General features: G+C 47.4%; 1 protein-coding gene across 2 annotated transcripts; it reads right to left on the reverse strand.

The window, feature by feature from the left end:
* Positions 1–2,114: 2,114 nt before the first annotated feature.
* Positions 2,115–13,826, reverse strand: LOC122919407 (B9 domain-containing protein 2). Of its 2 annotated transcripts, none has more exons than XM_044268416.1 (4): positions 13,722–13,826; positions 9,213–9,302; positions 6,016–6,141; positions 2,115–2,671 (listed from the first exon to the last, which is right to left on the reverse strand). In XM_044268416.1, the coding sequence occupies exons 2-4, from the start codon at positions 9,298–9,300 to the stop codon at positions 2,358–2,360; spliced, it is 528 nt and encodes a 175-aa protein (XP_044124351.1). In that variant the 5' UTR covers positions 9,301–9,302; positions 13,722–13,826; the 3' UTR covers positions 2,115–2,357. The 2 variants fall into 2 exon arrangements, with proteins under 2 accessions (XP_044124351.1, XP_044124352.1); XM_044268417.1 differs by having other exon boundaries at positions 13,711–13,762.
* Between the last annotated feature and the right edge of the window lie 1,057 nt (positions 13,827–14,883).

The following is a 14,883-nucleotide window of genomic DNA, read 5'->3' on the forward strand; positions in this document are numbered from 1 at the left end:
GAAACAAATGATATCCGTTTGCATACGGATTTCTGGATCCGGCAGGCAGTTCTGGCAACGGAGCGGCCTGCCGGATTCTTCTAACGCTAGTGTGAAAGTATCCTAAGTGGCCATTTTGGGCACGACATGTGTCAAGCACCCAAGTAAGAAAGGGATGCAAATGAGCCCTTAACAAGCTCCACCTCTGATGCCACCAGATGTGAGGCAGATATCCTATAAGTCAATGTTCGACCCTATAAACAGGCCTTGAGACATGACTCGGATATTAAATAAGCCAGCACCTCATCTGCAGACAGCTGTTTCGGGGTAATTGCCCCTCATCAGGGCAGAGGAGAGAGTACTGGCTTAAAGGGAACCTGTCATCAGCTTTATGCTGACCTTACGGAGGGCAGCATACATTAGTGACAGGCGCACTGATTTAAGCGGTGTGTCACTTATGAGCTAAAACTAAGTGGTTGCCGAGAACCGGCATCATAATCATTACAGCCCAGGCCTTGAAAAGGGTCAAATCTACCTGAGAAGAGTCCTGGTTATTCATAGTCTCCTGCTCTCCGCCATCTGCTGATTGGCAGTTCTCTCCCAGAGAGGAAGGGAGAAAACTAGGTAGAAGACTGTCAGCCATCAGCAGGTGGCAGGAGAGCAGGAATCCATGGATAACCAGGACTCTTCTCAGGTGGCCGTAACTCTTTTCCAGGCCCAGGCTGCAATGATTGTGATGTTGGTTCTCGGCAACCACTTACTTTTAACTTATAAATGACAGACCGCTGAAATCAACTCACCTGTCTCTTCTTTATTCTGCCGTTAGTATGGGCAGCACAAAGTTGATGACAAGTTTCCTTGAGAAGCCTGTCAGGATTTGGGGGGTACTTATAGGCCATACATGCATCCTTTTCTTACCAGAATTCCAGAGCAGCGTGTAAGTCTCCTCATGTCAATTAAGGTGCTCTGTCCCCAAGGAGAGAAAGTACCCCCTCACTTAGGCCTCTCGCCTAGTTAAGCCAGTACTCTCTGCACTGCACTGATGAGGAGCAATCCCCCCGAAACAGCTGTCTGCAGATGAGGTGCTGGCTTATTTAATATTCGAGGCATGTCTCAAGGCCTGTTTAAAAGGTCAAACATTGACTTATAGGATATCTGCCTTACATCTGGTGGAGCTTGTTAAGAGTTAATGTGCATCTCTTTCTTCCCAGAATTCCAGAGGAGCGTGTATGGCCTATAAGTCTCCTCATACCGACTAAGGCGCTCTCTCCCCAAGCATCACAGTGTAGCAACGCTGCTGTGAGAGTGAATGGGGTCGCAGTGCACCTCACACATTTGCTGCGACTGTGACAGACAAAATAAATTAATGCAGCAGTGTTGGATTTTTAGCGATTTTCATGTTGCGGTAAACATGAGTTGCGCTGCGACCCCATTCACGCCTATGGCAGCCCTGCTACACTGAGATACTTGAGAGCTTGACACATGTCACGCCCAAAATCACTGTGTGGCCCTATCCTGATGGCATATCCTATCGATATGCCATAAATGTCCAGATGGGAAAACCCCTTTAAAGAGGACCTTTCACTACTGTATAAACTAAAAACTAACTAGATCAGTGGGCAGAGCGGCGCCCAGGGGTCCCCCTGCACTTACTAGTATGCCTGGGCGCCGCTCCGTTCGCCCGGTATAGGCTCCGGTGTCTGCGCTCCCTCTGACTGATTTTTTGTAGAAGGCGTGTCCCTTGCTGCACTGCTGGCCAATCGCAGCGCACAGCTCATAGCCAGGCTATGAGCTGTGCGCTGCGATTGGCCAGCAGTGCAGCAAGGGACACGCCTCCTACAAAAAATCAGTCAGAGGGAGCGCAGACACCGGAGCCTATACCGGGCGAACGGAGCGGCGCCCAGGCATACTAGTAAGTGCAGGGGGACCCCTGGGCGCCGCTCTGCCCACTGATCTAGTTAGTACAGTAGTGAAAGGTCCTCTTTAAGGAGTAAAGCAACATAGACATAAGAGATCGACCGTAAGATAAAAAGTTGTGATTTTTTTTTCTTCAAATACAATTTATTACATACATATATATATATATATATATAAAAAGTAATTTAAAAATATAAAAAAATCAATATAAAATCCAGACATAAAAGAAGGACAGTCCATCGTGTTGTCGGTGTAACTGTTCTTCAGCCAGTCTAGGTGTGGGGTATATATCATACACTGAAGAGTTCATAGAAGTGCTCATCTCTAAGCCTCACACTAGGGGGCGATGCTGTACGATTATAAGGAGGACAACACTGGAGGTCTCTGCTGACGGAGAATCTTCTATCAGTTCCTGGACCCTCTGCCATCATCGTGGTGGTGTTACATCAGGTATCCTAGAACTAGCACTCCACCCCAAATTGATCAAAGTTCCTGAGGATAACGGTGAGTTCCAGATGTACCTGCCCCATGGCTGTGGTCTGCAGACGGTACCGGTCCGCTCCTCCATATATAAGGTTTGGTGATTTCAGCTGTGGGCCACCCCCGACGAATATCTGGGAAATCTGTTCCTGCCAGGTCCCCAAGGGTCTCCATGTGGGGCTCAGCAACGAGTGTGTTCCTGGAGAAGAAGGGATGTGCAGGAAGCTGTATCCGTAAAGCTCGTTCCGACCAAACGAGTCTTGATGCCAAACCTGAAGATGTAACTTGGGCCAACCTGAGAAGGGGAGGTGAGCAGAGTTTAATATGGAAGTGGCCCAATGCAACCTGGAGTGGATGAAACGAGACGTGGATACTACCCCTCCTGGCAAACTCATGTCATGTCAGGCATCTCCCCTCCCAATCTAGTAGCCAGGTCCAGGATGTGCTATGTGGCAGTGCTCCTTGACTGCAGGGCATTACAAGGATTCATAATGCTGTGTGTCTGACCGCAACAGTGATGATTTGTACCCACATAATGCCATCAGTACAAATCATTGAGGTCGGGCAGAGCTACACAGCATTATAAATCATTAGGTCAAAGCAGCAGAGGTCACTACGGGAATTCACGCTCCCAAACATCACTTACGTCTGAAACTGGCCTAAAAAGTATTACATTTACAACCATTCCATCCTTACTTTTAATTAAATCAGCTGCAGTGTAAAGCATGGAGGACTGACAAAGCAGTAGCTTTTAAATTGGTTGTCCAACCAATTGTGATAAAGTAATAAAATAATGTATACTTCCCCATTTTGTCCCCTGCTGCTTCCAGGGCTGCCGCTCCCATCCTCCCCACTGCAGCAGCTGTGACATCATCTTCTTGGTTGCAGGGATGACATGACTGTATACCCCGGTCACCGATGCTGCAGTGGTCACATGGAGTACACAGGCAGATTGTCACTGCCTCCCAGCAGGAGGAGTGAAGCGTCAGCGCTGTACCAACAATGTAACAATATAACAATAGCACAGACAGGTGCACTCTGCGGTCTTACTAAACCCTCAAACTGATTTTAAAATTGAGAGATTAGCCAACATGTCCTACGGTGTAGGACATGTCTGAGCCCAAGCACCGCGCCAAGGTTTCTCAAGTAGCTCGGGACCTTACACTAACCTACCTGTGCCGTATGGGCAATACCAGGAGCCAGTGGGCAAATTACAGGAGCGTGAGGTCCGACTCAGACAACTCACCAGTTACCTCCAGCATGCGGGCATCCTCCACCGTATGCATTTCTGCTGGGGATCGTCATTAGCAACGGGCCACAAGTGCAGGATTTGCTCCCCTATACATATGCACAACTGCATGTGGGTTTGAGCACCTCCTGCCTGTTTAATACCACGCCAGTTTGTATATATAGAATTGTCTGGAGGTGTATAAACTCCAATTTAAATGTGCCTGTTTTCCATCTACAGGCCACATTTAGGTGCACCTGCGAGGCCTGGGACATACCAGCCAGTCTTGAGTGGGACTCACAGACTCCTCCCTCCTCCCATTGCAAGCATGGTTACATGCTGGAGGTAACTGGCGAGTTGATTGTGAGTCGGACCTCACGCTCCTGTAATTCGCCCACTGGCCCCTGGTATTGCCCATACGGCACAGGTAAGCGAGTGTTAGGACCCGAGCTACTTGAGAAACCTTGGCGCAGTGCTCAGGCTCAGACATGTCCTCCACAGTAGGATATGTTGGCTAATCTCTCCATTTTAAAATTAGTTTGAGGGTTTAGCAAGACCGCAGAGTGCACCTGTCTGTGTTATTGTTATATTGATTATCACATCCACATAATTGCTATCTTGTGTAGGATGTCTATTGTGGTACTTGTGGTCCGCTGCAGGCATCCTCCACTGTATGCATTTTTGCTGGGGATCGTCATTAGCAACAGGCCACAAGTGCAGGTTGTGCTCCCCTATATATATATATATATGCACAACTGCATGGGGGTTTGGGCACGTCCTGCCTGTTTGATACCACGCCATTCTTTTCTGTACCAACAATGGGCAGCAGCAATGCATTACAGCTCTCACTCTCACACTGGCGTTTTGGTTTCCGTTTGTGAGATCCGTTCAAGGCTCTCACAAGCGGTCTAAAACAGATCAGTTTTGCCCTAATGCATTCTGAATGGAAAAGGATCCGCTCAGAATGCAGCAGTTTGTATCAGTTCAGTCTCCATTCCGCTTAGGAGGAGGACACCAAAATGCTGCTTGTAACGTTTTGGTGTCCGTCTGACGAAACTGAGCCAAACGGATCTGTCCTGGCACACAATGTTAGGGTACTTTCACACTTGTAGCAGAGGATTCCGGCACGCAGTTCCGTCGCCGGATCCGGCAATCCGGACGCAAACTGATGGCATTTGTCAGACGGATCCGGATAGGTCTGACAAATGCATTGCAATACCAGATCCATCTCTCCGGTGTCATCCGGAAAAACGGATCTGGCATTATATTTTTTTTTTGCATTTTTAAAAGGTCTGCACATGCGCAGACCAAAAAGCCGGGTCCATTTTGCCGGAACACTTAATGCCGAATCAAGCAAGTGTTCAGTATTTTTGGCCGGAGATAAAACTGCAGCATGCTGCAGTATTTTCTCCGTCCAAAAAACGTAAAAGGGACAGAACTGATGCATCCTGGACGGATTGCTCTCCATTAAGAATGCACGGGGATAAAACTGATCAGTTCTTTTCCGGTATTGAGCCCCTGTGACGGAACTCAGTGCCGGAATAACTCTAGTGTGAAAGTACCCTTAGTCAGGGGGAACGGATCCGTCCTGGCTATATTACAGATAATACAAACAGATCCATTCTGAACAGGTGCAGACGGTTGTATTATCTGAACGGATCCGCACAAAACACGAGTGTGAAAGTAGCCTCACTCGGCTGCAACGGCTGGGATTGGAGATAACTCCGACCCAAGTCATTTACTTCCTCAGATGTCACAGGCAATAGGGGCCATGGCAGCTAAGTGGCTAGACATAAGGAGCTCCCACTGTGACCACAACAGCGCCACCTCATGGCAATCACAGGGTGCTGATGTCAAACCCCTGCCGTTCTGCTAGTGATGGCCATCACTTAGTAAACCCCTTTAATCGATGAGTCAAATGTACCCCAATACCAAATAAAACTACAATTTGGCCCTCATATATAGCCCCATGCAGCTTCTTTAACTTATGGCTTTTAGAATATGGTGACACGGAAGCAAATTATTTTTTCAAGTGTTTTCATTGTGCCAATGTAATAAAATAAAAAATATATATATAAATTGTACTGAGCTGCAGAATAAAGTTATCACGTCATTTATACCACATGGTGAATGCGTCTAAAAAAAAAAAGTCTAGACATCTCTGCTCTTTCTTTACTTAGGAGTCCAGTGGGCGGTCCTACCTACTGACAGTTACATTTGTATGAACCTTCCTGTCAATCACTATGTTGGACCGCCCACTGGACTCCTGAGGCCAGAATGAGCATGAATGTACACGAATAAATGACATCACCCTGCTCAGCCCCTCCTGCGGCCTGCAGATCAGACACGACGTTCACCGTGACAAGTTCCCTTTAAGAGGTTAAAATGATCCCATTTCCAGAATGAATTACCTTGCAATCCTTTGGTGGCAAAATGTATGTCAATAGGATGGGACCAGAAAGCCTCGTCTTCATTCTGAGGGTTGTCGACCTGCGTCTGACCTTCCACCGTCCCCGAGAGCAACTTCCAGGCTCCCCCTACAGGAGATATCCAGACATCACGGGCACAGGTTAAAAATAGGGAGAGAGGATGAACAGGGATCATACAGGATCAACGGGCAACCAGAAGAGCCTGCAGGATTTAGAAACGGAACTGCGCACGGAGCCTGTGAGAAAACGCTCTCTCAGACCCAAGCTGTCTGTAGATCTGGTATCAGCGATGGGACCTTCAGATGTCTCTAAGTGCAGCTGTCACGTGACAAGGGCTGTTGCGGACAGTAATTGTGAAAAGTGGAAGTAACTAGTGGCTGTGCTAAATTCAGATTAAAAGGGTTATCTGGTGACCAATAATGATGACGTATCCTCAGGATAGGTCATCATCCGATTGGTGGGGGTCCAGGTCCCAGCCTCCCCGCCAATCAGCCACCACGACCCCCTGAGCTCTGGTGAGCGCAGCCAGCTCCAGGAAGCTCTCCGAGTACAGCGCCGTACATTTTATAGTGGCTATGCATGGTATTGCAGCTCAGTCCCATTCCTATGGCCATGTGACTGATGAACGCGATGTCACATGGCTTAGGAAAAGGCTGCGACACTCACAGAGCACCCGACCTCTTCTTACAGCTGATCAGCGGGGTCCGGGGTGTCGGACCGTTCCCGAGGATAGGTCATCAATATCTATTCCCGGATAACCCTTTTAAAGCATTACTGTGCAATAGATAGGACGCTTGCACATAAAGTGTTACTACAATATACCTGCAATAAGAAGACTGTTCTAGTGATGAGTCAGTTCATGCCGCTATCTACAAATCCAATTTGTACGTCACAGTAATTTACCCGTGGAAAGGGACCGTCCCTCTGATTTTCCCCTTTGCGATCAGAATAAAATGGCCGCAGGTCTCATGAGAAAATCTTAATCTCTCACATACATCGTTATTGTGAGTAGCGGCGCATGCGCGAATGTACTCGTTAACAGATCCGTAATTGACTGCGGCATGTGTGACAATCCCAGGGTTGGAATCGTTGACAATTACATTCGCGCGTATCCCGCTACTCACTGGTAATCTAATTTAGTCTAGACCAGGAGTGCACAACCCACGGCCCGCATGCGGCCCCCAGAGCTCTGGTTTGAGACCCCTGTCTTCCTGTACAGAAACACAACTGATCGTGTGATCAGCTGTGTTTCTGCCCGCAGCGCCGCACGAAGGAGCATTACAGCCACACCAACCATAACCGCCGCCATTATCGCCCAATTCACGTGAAACTAAACATATGATAATTATAATAATTAAGGAGCTAGAGTTTGAAAAAAAAAAATATTTTAAAATTGTTTTGTACAGTTTCCCCCAAATAAAACTAAATAATAAATTATCAGGCCCTCTGTGTCAAGTGAAAAATTGTAGCAAAAATTATTTTGGTAGTCCCAACACATAAAAATGTTACAACCGTTTAAACCACCATACACGCTAAAAATCACAAAAAAAAAAAAAGGTCTGTTCAGGCCTGGTTATTAAAGTGTTAACCAATAAGCGCTTTCCCCACTAGTAAGGGAACATGCTTAGTGTTCATTGCATGGCGCCTGTAACTGGCAGAAGGCGGTAATAACCAGGGAGCGGTGAAGGAAAGCGCTGACTTATGAATAGGAGGCAGGAAGGAAATGTCATCACTTTTCCTGTAAAAATGACTTTTAACAAGTTCCTGCAGCGTGGCCCCTGAACCAGAAGATGCATACTTACCTGCTTCATGCTGCCCTGGCCCCCTCTGCCCCCATTACACCTGTCAGTGCATGGCCATGGTCACATACCCCGCTCCAGTCAATGACTGGCTGCAGCAGTGACACACTGCTTGTGGCCACATCACCGCTGAAGCCAGTGATTGGCTGGAGAGATGCATCTGACCATGGCCATGCACTGCCAAGTAAAAACAGGTAAGTAGAGCTCTTCGGTTTCAGGGGCCATGCTGCAAGAACTTGTTAAAAATTCATTTTTACTGGGGAATCCCTACTGCGAGATAATCAGGTCAATTACTGGGAACAAGTATAATGGTGCCGCACGTATCAGGGATGTGCTACTGATGAAGGAGGAATGACTGTGATAGCGATCATTCCTCCCCAGTCACTTTACATTGGCCTGTGTAATAGGCTGATGCAAATGAGTGCCAATCAACATTTTTGGGCCCTTAGACCTCGAAATGGGCCCTCAGACCAAAAAAGGTTGTGCACTCCTGGTCTAGATGGACAGTCCCTTCACCACAGGTAAATTACTGTGATGAACTGATCAGATTGGTACGAACCGTATAGAGCTAACCGAAGTACATCGCTATTTCTCTGTCTAGGGGCATTACATACCACTTATCATGTAGAGAAAGTGAATACAAGGCACTTACTAATGTATTGTGATTGTCCATATTGCTTCCTTTGCTGGCTGGATTCATTTTTCCATCACATTATACGCTGCTCGTTTCCATGGTGACGACCACCCTGCAATGGTGGTCGTGCTTGCGCACTATAGGAAAAAGCGCCAGCCTCTCTGGTAACCAGGGACCGTGGGAGCGCACATAGGCTGGTGCTTTTTCCTACAGTGCGCAAGAACAGCCACCACTGCTGGATTGCAGGGTGGTCGTCACCATGGAAATGAGCAGTGTATAATGTGATGGGAAGATGAATCCAGCCAAAGGAGGCAATATGGACAATCACAATACATTAGTAAGTGCCTTGTATTAACTTCCTCTACATGATAAATGCCATTTGCTGAAGTGAGACAAACCCTTTAACTGCTCAGTCTAAAGTTAAAAAAAAACAAAACACTCACCTATTCCCTGGTGCTCCATTCCAGCTCAGAGGGTCCCATCCCCGTCACCAGGAGTGACATCCTATCATCATTATGCGCCCTGCTGCCTTCACCACTAAGACCAGTGAATGGCTGCAGCGTCACGAGGAATGAGTTGTCACACTTCCGGTGGCCTGGATGGGACCCTCAGAGCTGGATTGGAGCACAGAGGACCAGACACAGCAGGGACGAGTGTAAGCGCTTTCTTTTCTTCTTTAGGCCGAGCAGTTGATGAAATTGCTGTGGGGGTCGGAAAACCCCTTTAATGCTGGCAGTGACTCCTACCTGTGTGCACTCCCCATTTACAAAACAAGCTGTGCTGCGGAAAGCCGCTGGCGCCGACGATCTGTCCGATTATGTGGACTTCCGCCATCTCTGGAAAGAAAGACACACATGTGAATAGGCAGTCAGTATCTATACGGCAGCAGTGTAAGGGCTCGTTCACACGACCATTGGTGTCCCGTGCCCGTGCCGTGAACCGTAATGCACGGGCACCTTCACTTGAATGGGTCTACGATCCCTCCGTTCCGCAAAAAGATAGAGCATGTTCTATCTTTTTGCGGTGCAGAGGCACGGAACGGAACCCCAGAAAGCACTCCGTAGTGCTTCGTTCCATGCTTCCGTTCCGCATCTCCGGATATGCGGACCCATTGAAATGAATGGGTCCACATCCGTGATGCGGAATGACAACGGAACAGTGCCCATGTATTGCGGATCCGCAAAGGTGGTCTGCAATACGGAACGGGACACCAACGGTCATGTGAACGAGCCTTAAGGCTAAATGCACACAATGCCTTTTGGGGCGGACCTAGTGAAGTGAATGGTTCCGCATATGGGCTGCAAAATAAAAGAAATGGACACAGAGAAAATCTGGGGAGAAAAGGTCTGGTGACGTCCGGGACAGATATAGCGGATATTTGCGTTCATACGTACAGCCCCTTCGGGTAAACTCCAGAAAATGTCTGAGTTCCACTGTAAGGTCCCTTTCACACGGGCGAGTATTCCGCACGGGTGCAATGCGTGATGTGAACGCATTGCACCCGCACTGAAGCCTGACCCATTCATTTCTATGGGTCTGTTCACACGAGCGGTGATTTTCACGCATCACTTCTGCGTTGCCTGTAAATCGCAGCATACTCTATATTGTGCGATTTCCACGCAATGCAGGCCCCATAGAAGTAAATGGGGCTGCGTGAAAATCGCAAGCATCCGCAAGCAAGTGCAGATGCGGCGTGATTTTCACGCACGGTTGCTAGGAGACGATCGGGATGGAGACCCGTCATTTTATTAATTTCCCTTATAACATGGTTATAAGGGAAAATAATAGCATTCTGATACAGAATGCATAGAAAATAGCGCTGGAGGGGTTAAAAAAAAAAAAATGTAACTCACCTTAATCCACTTGCTCGCGCAGCCGGCATCTCTCCTGTCTTCTTTCTTTGCTGATTGCAGTCAAAGGACCTGTAGTGACGTCACTCCGGTCATCACATGATCCATCACCATGGTAAAAGATCATGTGACGGACCATGTGATGACCGGAGTGACGTCACAACAGGTCCTTTGACTGCAATCAGCAAAGAAAGAGACAGAAGCGATGCCGGCTGCGCGAGCAAGTGGATTAAGGTGAGTTAAATTATTTTTATTTATTTTTTTAACCCCTCCAGCCCTATTGTACTACGCATTCCGTATTCAAAATGCTATTATTTTCCCTTATAACCATGTTATAAGGGAAAATAATACAATCTACAGAACACCGATCCCAAGCCCGAACTTCTGTGAGAAAATTCGGGTTTGGGTACCAAACATGCGCAATTTTTCTCACGCGCATGCAAAACGCATTATAAAGTTTTGCACTCGCGCGGAAAAATCACGCATGTTCCCGCAACGCACCCGCACCTTTTCCGGCAACGCCCGTGTGAAAGAGGCCTAAGTGTGAATGGGGCTTTAGATTCCAGAAAAGTCTGACACAGGGGCAGATTGGGAACTTAAAGTGGCCCTTGAAAAAAAAAAAAAAAAACTAAAAGGTGGGTCCGGACTGACAGAAGACGGGACAAAACAAGTAGGTGGGACTGCAAGACAGTGTAAGACAATATACCGCCCCAGCAGAACCAAATACCACAGTGCAGCACAATATACCGCCCCCGCAGAACCAATACCACAGTGCAGCACAATATACCGCCCCAGCAGAACCAAATACCACAGTGCAGCACAATATACCGCCCCAGCAGAACCAAATACCACAGTGCAGCACAATATACCGCCCCAGCAGAACCAAATACCACAGTGCAGCACAATATACCGCCCCAGCAGAACCAAATACCACAGTGCAGCACAATATACCGCCCCAGCAGAACCAAATACCACAGTGCAGCACAATATACCGCCCCAGCAGAACCAAATACCACAGTGCAGCACAATATACCGCCCCAGCAGAACCAAATACCACAGTGCAGCACAATATACCGCCCCAGCAGAACCAAATACCACAGTGCAGCACAATATACTGCCCCATCAGAACCAAATACCACAGAGCAGCACAATATACTGCCCCAGCAGAACCAAATACCACAGTGCAGCACAATATACTGCCCCAGCAGAACCAATACCACAGTGCAGCACAATATACTGCCCCAGCAGAACCAAATACCACAGTGCAGCACAATATACTGCCCCAGCAGAACCAAATACCACAGTGCAGCACAATATACTGCCCCAGCAGAACCAAATACCACAGTGCAGCACAATATACCGCCCCAGCAGAACCAAATACCACAGTGCAGCACAATATACTGCCCCAGCAGAACCAAATACCACAGTGTAGCACAATATACTGCCCCAGCAGAACCAAATACCACAGTGCAGCACAATATACTGCCCCAGCAGAACCAGATACCACAGTGCAGCACACTATACTGCCCCAGCAGAACCAAATACCACAGTGCAGCACAATATACTGCCCCAGCAGAACCAAGTACCACAGTACAATATACCACCACAGCATTCATCACATCTGGTCCTGTCAATCAAAGTGGAGAGGGTTCAGCACTTACAGAGAGAGCTGAGCCTCTAGGTGTAATGACAACGCCCCCGTTGCTCCTAGAGGCTCATTTGCATATAACAAACCATAATATTTCTCAGCAATGCGGGCACATATGAACATGGGACCAACACAGATGTCTTCAGCTGCCAAGTGCACATGTAACAGGTCAGCCGGTGACATAGGGACAGATCTGCTGACAGATGGGCTTTAAAATAACTCGAATCCCACAGAACACAGAAGACTCAACAACTCATCCTCCAGATTTCCTTAAAAGTCTCATCAAATGACCCAGATCACACAAGCCTCAGTGTTCTTCTTCCGGACGGATGATCAAGCAGATCATTGGGGATGAGTGTCTGTGTAAGGCCCCTTTCACACGGGTGTTGCGGATTGGGGCCGGATGCGTTCAGGGAAAATGGTGCGATTTTGACACTAAAACAAGTCAGTTTTCCGCGCGGGTGCAAAACATTGTAATGCGTTTTGCACGCTCGTGAGAAAAGTCAGCATGTTTGGTACCCAGACCCGAACTTCTTCACAGAAGTTCGGGTTTAGGTTAGGTGTTGTGTAGATTTTATTATTTTCCCTTATAACATGGTTATAAGGGGAAATAATAGCATTCTGAATACAGAATGCATAGTACAATAGGGCTGGAGGGGTTAAAAATATATATATATAACTCACCTTAATCCACTTGATCGCGCAGCCCGGCTTCTCCTCTGTCTTCTTCGTTGAGGAATAGGACCTTTGATGACGTCACTGCGCTCATCACATGATCTTTTACCATGGTGATGAATCATGTGACGGACCATGTGATGAGAGCAGTGACATCATCAAAGGTCCTTTTCCTGTGCACAGCAAAGAAGACAGAAGAGATGGCGGCTGCACGAACAAGTGGATGAGGCGAGTTATATTATTATTATTATTATTTTTAACCCCTCCAGCCCTATTTTACTATGCATTCTGTAGTCAGAATGCTATTATTTTCCCTTATAACCATGTTATAAGGGAAAATAATAATGATCGAGTCCCCGTCCCGATCGTCTCCTAGCAACCGTGCGTGAAAATCGCACCGCATCCGCACTAGTTTGCGATTTTCACGCAGCCCCATTCACTTCTATGGGGCCTGCGTTGCGTGAAAAACGCAGAATATAGAACATGCTGCGATTTTCACGCAACACACAAGTGATGCGTGAAAATCACCACTCGTGTGCACAGCCCCATAGAAATAAATGGGTCCGGATTCAGTGCGGGTGCTATGCGTTCACCTCACGGATTGCACCCGCGCGGAAATCTCGCTCGTGTGAAAGGGACCTAAACGCTCTGTCAGTGTAAAAGGTGCCGGCGATCCCCTGAAGGACACTGCCGACACCGAAAATCATTGTTCCTGTGCGGCGGATTGGGCCGCGTCAACAACAACCTGCTGCGCAGGAATAATGATTTTGTATGTGGAGGCGATCGCTGCATGTGAATACCGCCCTCATGTCCGCTAATGGTCTGGTATCAGGAATGTGTAAAAGGACCTTTACCGAAAGTCTCATCACATGACCCCAGGTCCCATAAATGTCCCACAGTCACACAAATGTCTCATCGAATGACTCCAATCCCACAAACACTGAACCGATTGTACAAAAGTCTCAGCAAGTGACCCGGACCCTCTCAGACCTCACCCGTCGCCCACTATGTGCCGCCCTCCCCCCGGCTCCATGCAGCTGCTTCTCCCTCACAGCCATTATTATCCCGTACGTGTCACGTACACTCCCGCTGCAGACGTCAGCCTCTCCTCCGCTGTGTAGATCACCGTAGAGTTGTGTTGTTGCTAGGCGACAAGATAAGTCGCTCGTTTCTGCTGAAGAGCGGAAGTGACGTTACATTAGGCGCCTCATGGAGGAAGTGCTGTGCGCGGCCATGATGACTAAGGGCAAGTTTCAATAATCTTTATTGCTACTGACAGAAACGGTAAACGTGACAATAAAGCAGACCTCCCAAGTGTCCCTCTTTGCTCCATAAATGTCCCTCTTTTTGATCTGAGGGATAGATTTTCATTACTACATTTACAATATCGATCCAGATAGTGTTTGTTCAGTTCCTCTCTGTATATTAGAGCCCAACGTGTATATTATTTCATTATTTGATGCAGTTTGGATTGTAGACATTTTTTATATTCAGATAATCATTAGAAAACTAATAAAGTGTATAAATATGCAAGAAAAATGGATTTTCACGCAAGCCCTAAGGGTCCCTCTTTGACCACCCAGAAAGTTGGGAGGTATGTAAGAGGTGAGGCAGCAGCTTGGAATATTAGTATGGATCATTCACTATTACTTATGGCTAGAGATGAGCGAATTTCCGTTATGAAATTAATTCACCCTTCGTTTGTTGGTAAAAGGTGAATTGCGTCATGGATTCTGTTACCACGGATCCGTCCCTGCATAACAGAAACAGGACGGATCCGTCCCTGCATAACAGAAACAGGACGGATCCGTTATGCAGCCCATAGACTTCTATTATGACGGAATGAATAACGGAATGCCTCTAAAGGCATTCCGTCATAGAATTGCGTTATGGTCTGTGGTAACGGAATCCATAACGCAATTCATCTTTTACCACCAAATGAAGTGGGAACGAATTTCATAAGCGGAAATTCGCTCATCTCTACTTATGGCCACCAGGTCTTATTCTGTGGCATTGGCTACAGTTACATACCTCCGAACTTTTTGAAATAATAAATGCAAAAGCCACGCCTCTAACTCCTCCCAGGGCATATCTATACACGCCCAATCCCATAGCGCCCCCTCACAGTAGTTATGCCCAAAAATAAAACACCAAAAAAGCTGCGTGCATTCCGCATTTTATGGAACGTCCGGCCCATAATCGAACAGTCCTATCCAATTTTTTCTGGGGGACAAGGTGACAAAA

Source organism: Bufo gargarizans, chromosome 9 (genome assembly GCF_014858855.1).
Source record: "Bufo gargarizans isolate SCDJY-AF-19 chromosome 9, ASM1485885v1, whole genome shotgun sequence".
NCBI lineage: Eukaryota > Metazoa > Chordata > Amphibia > Anura > Bufonidae > Bufo > Bufo gargarizans.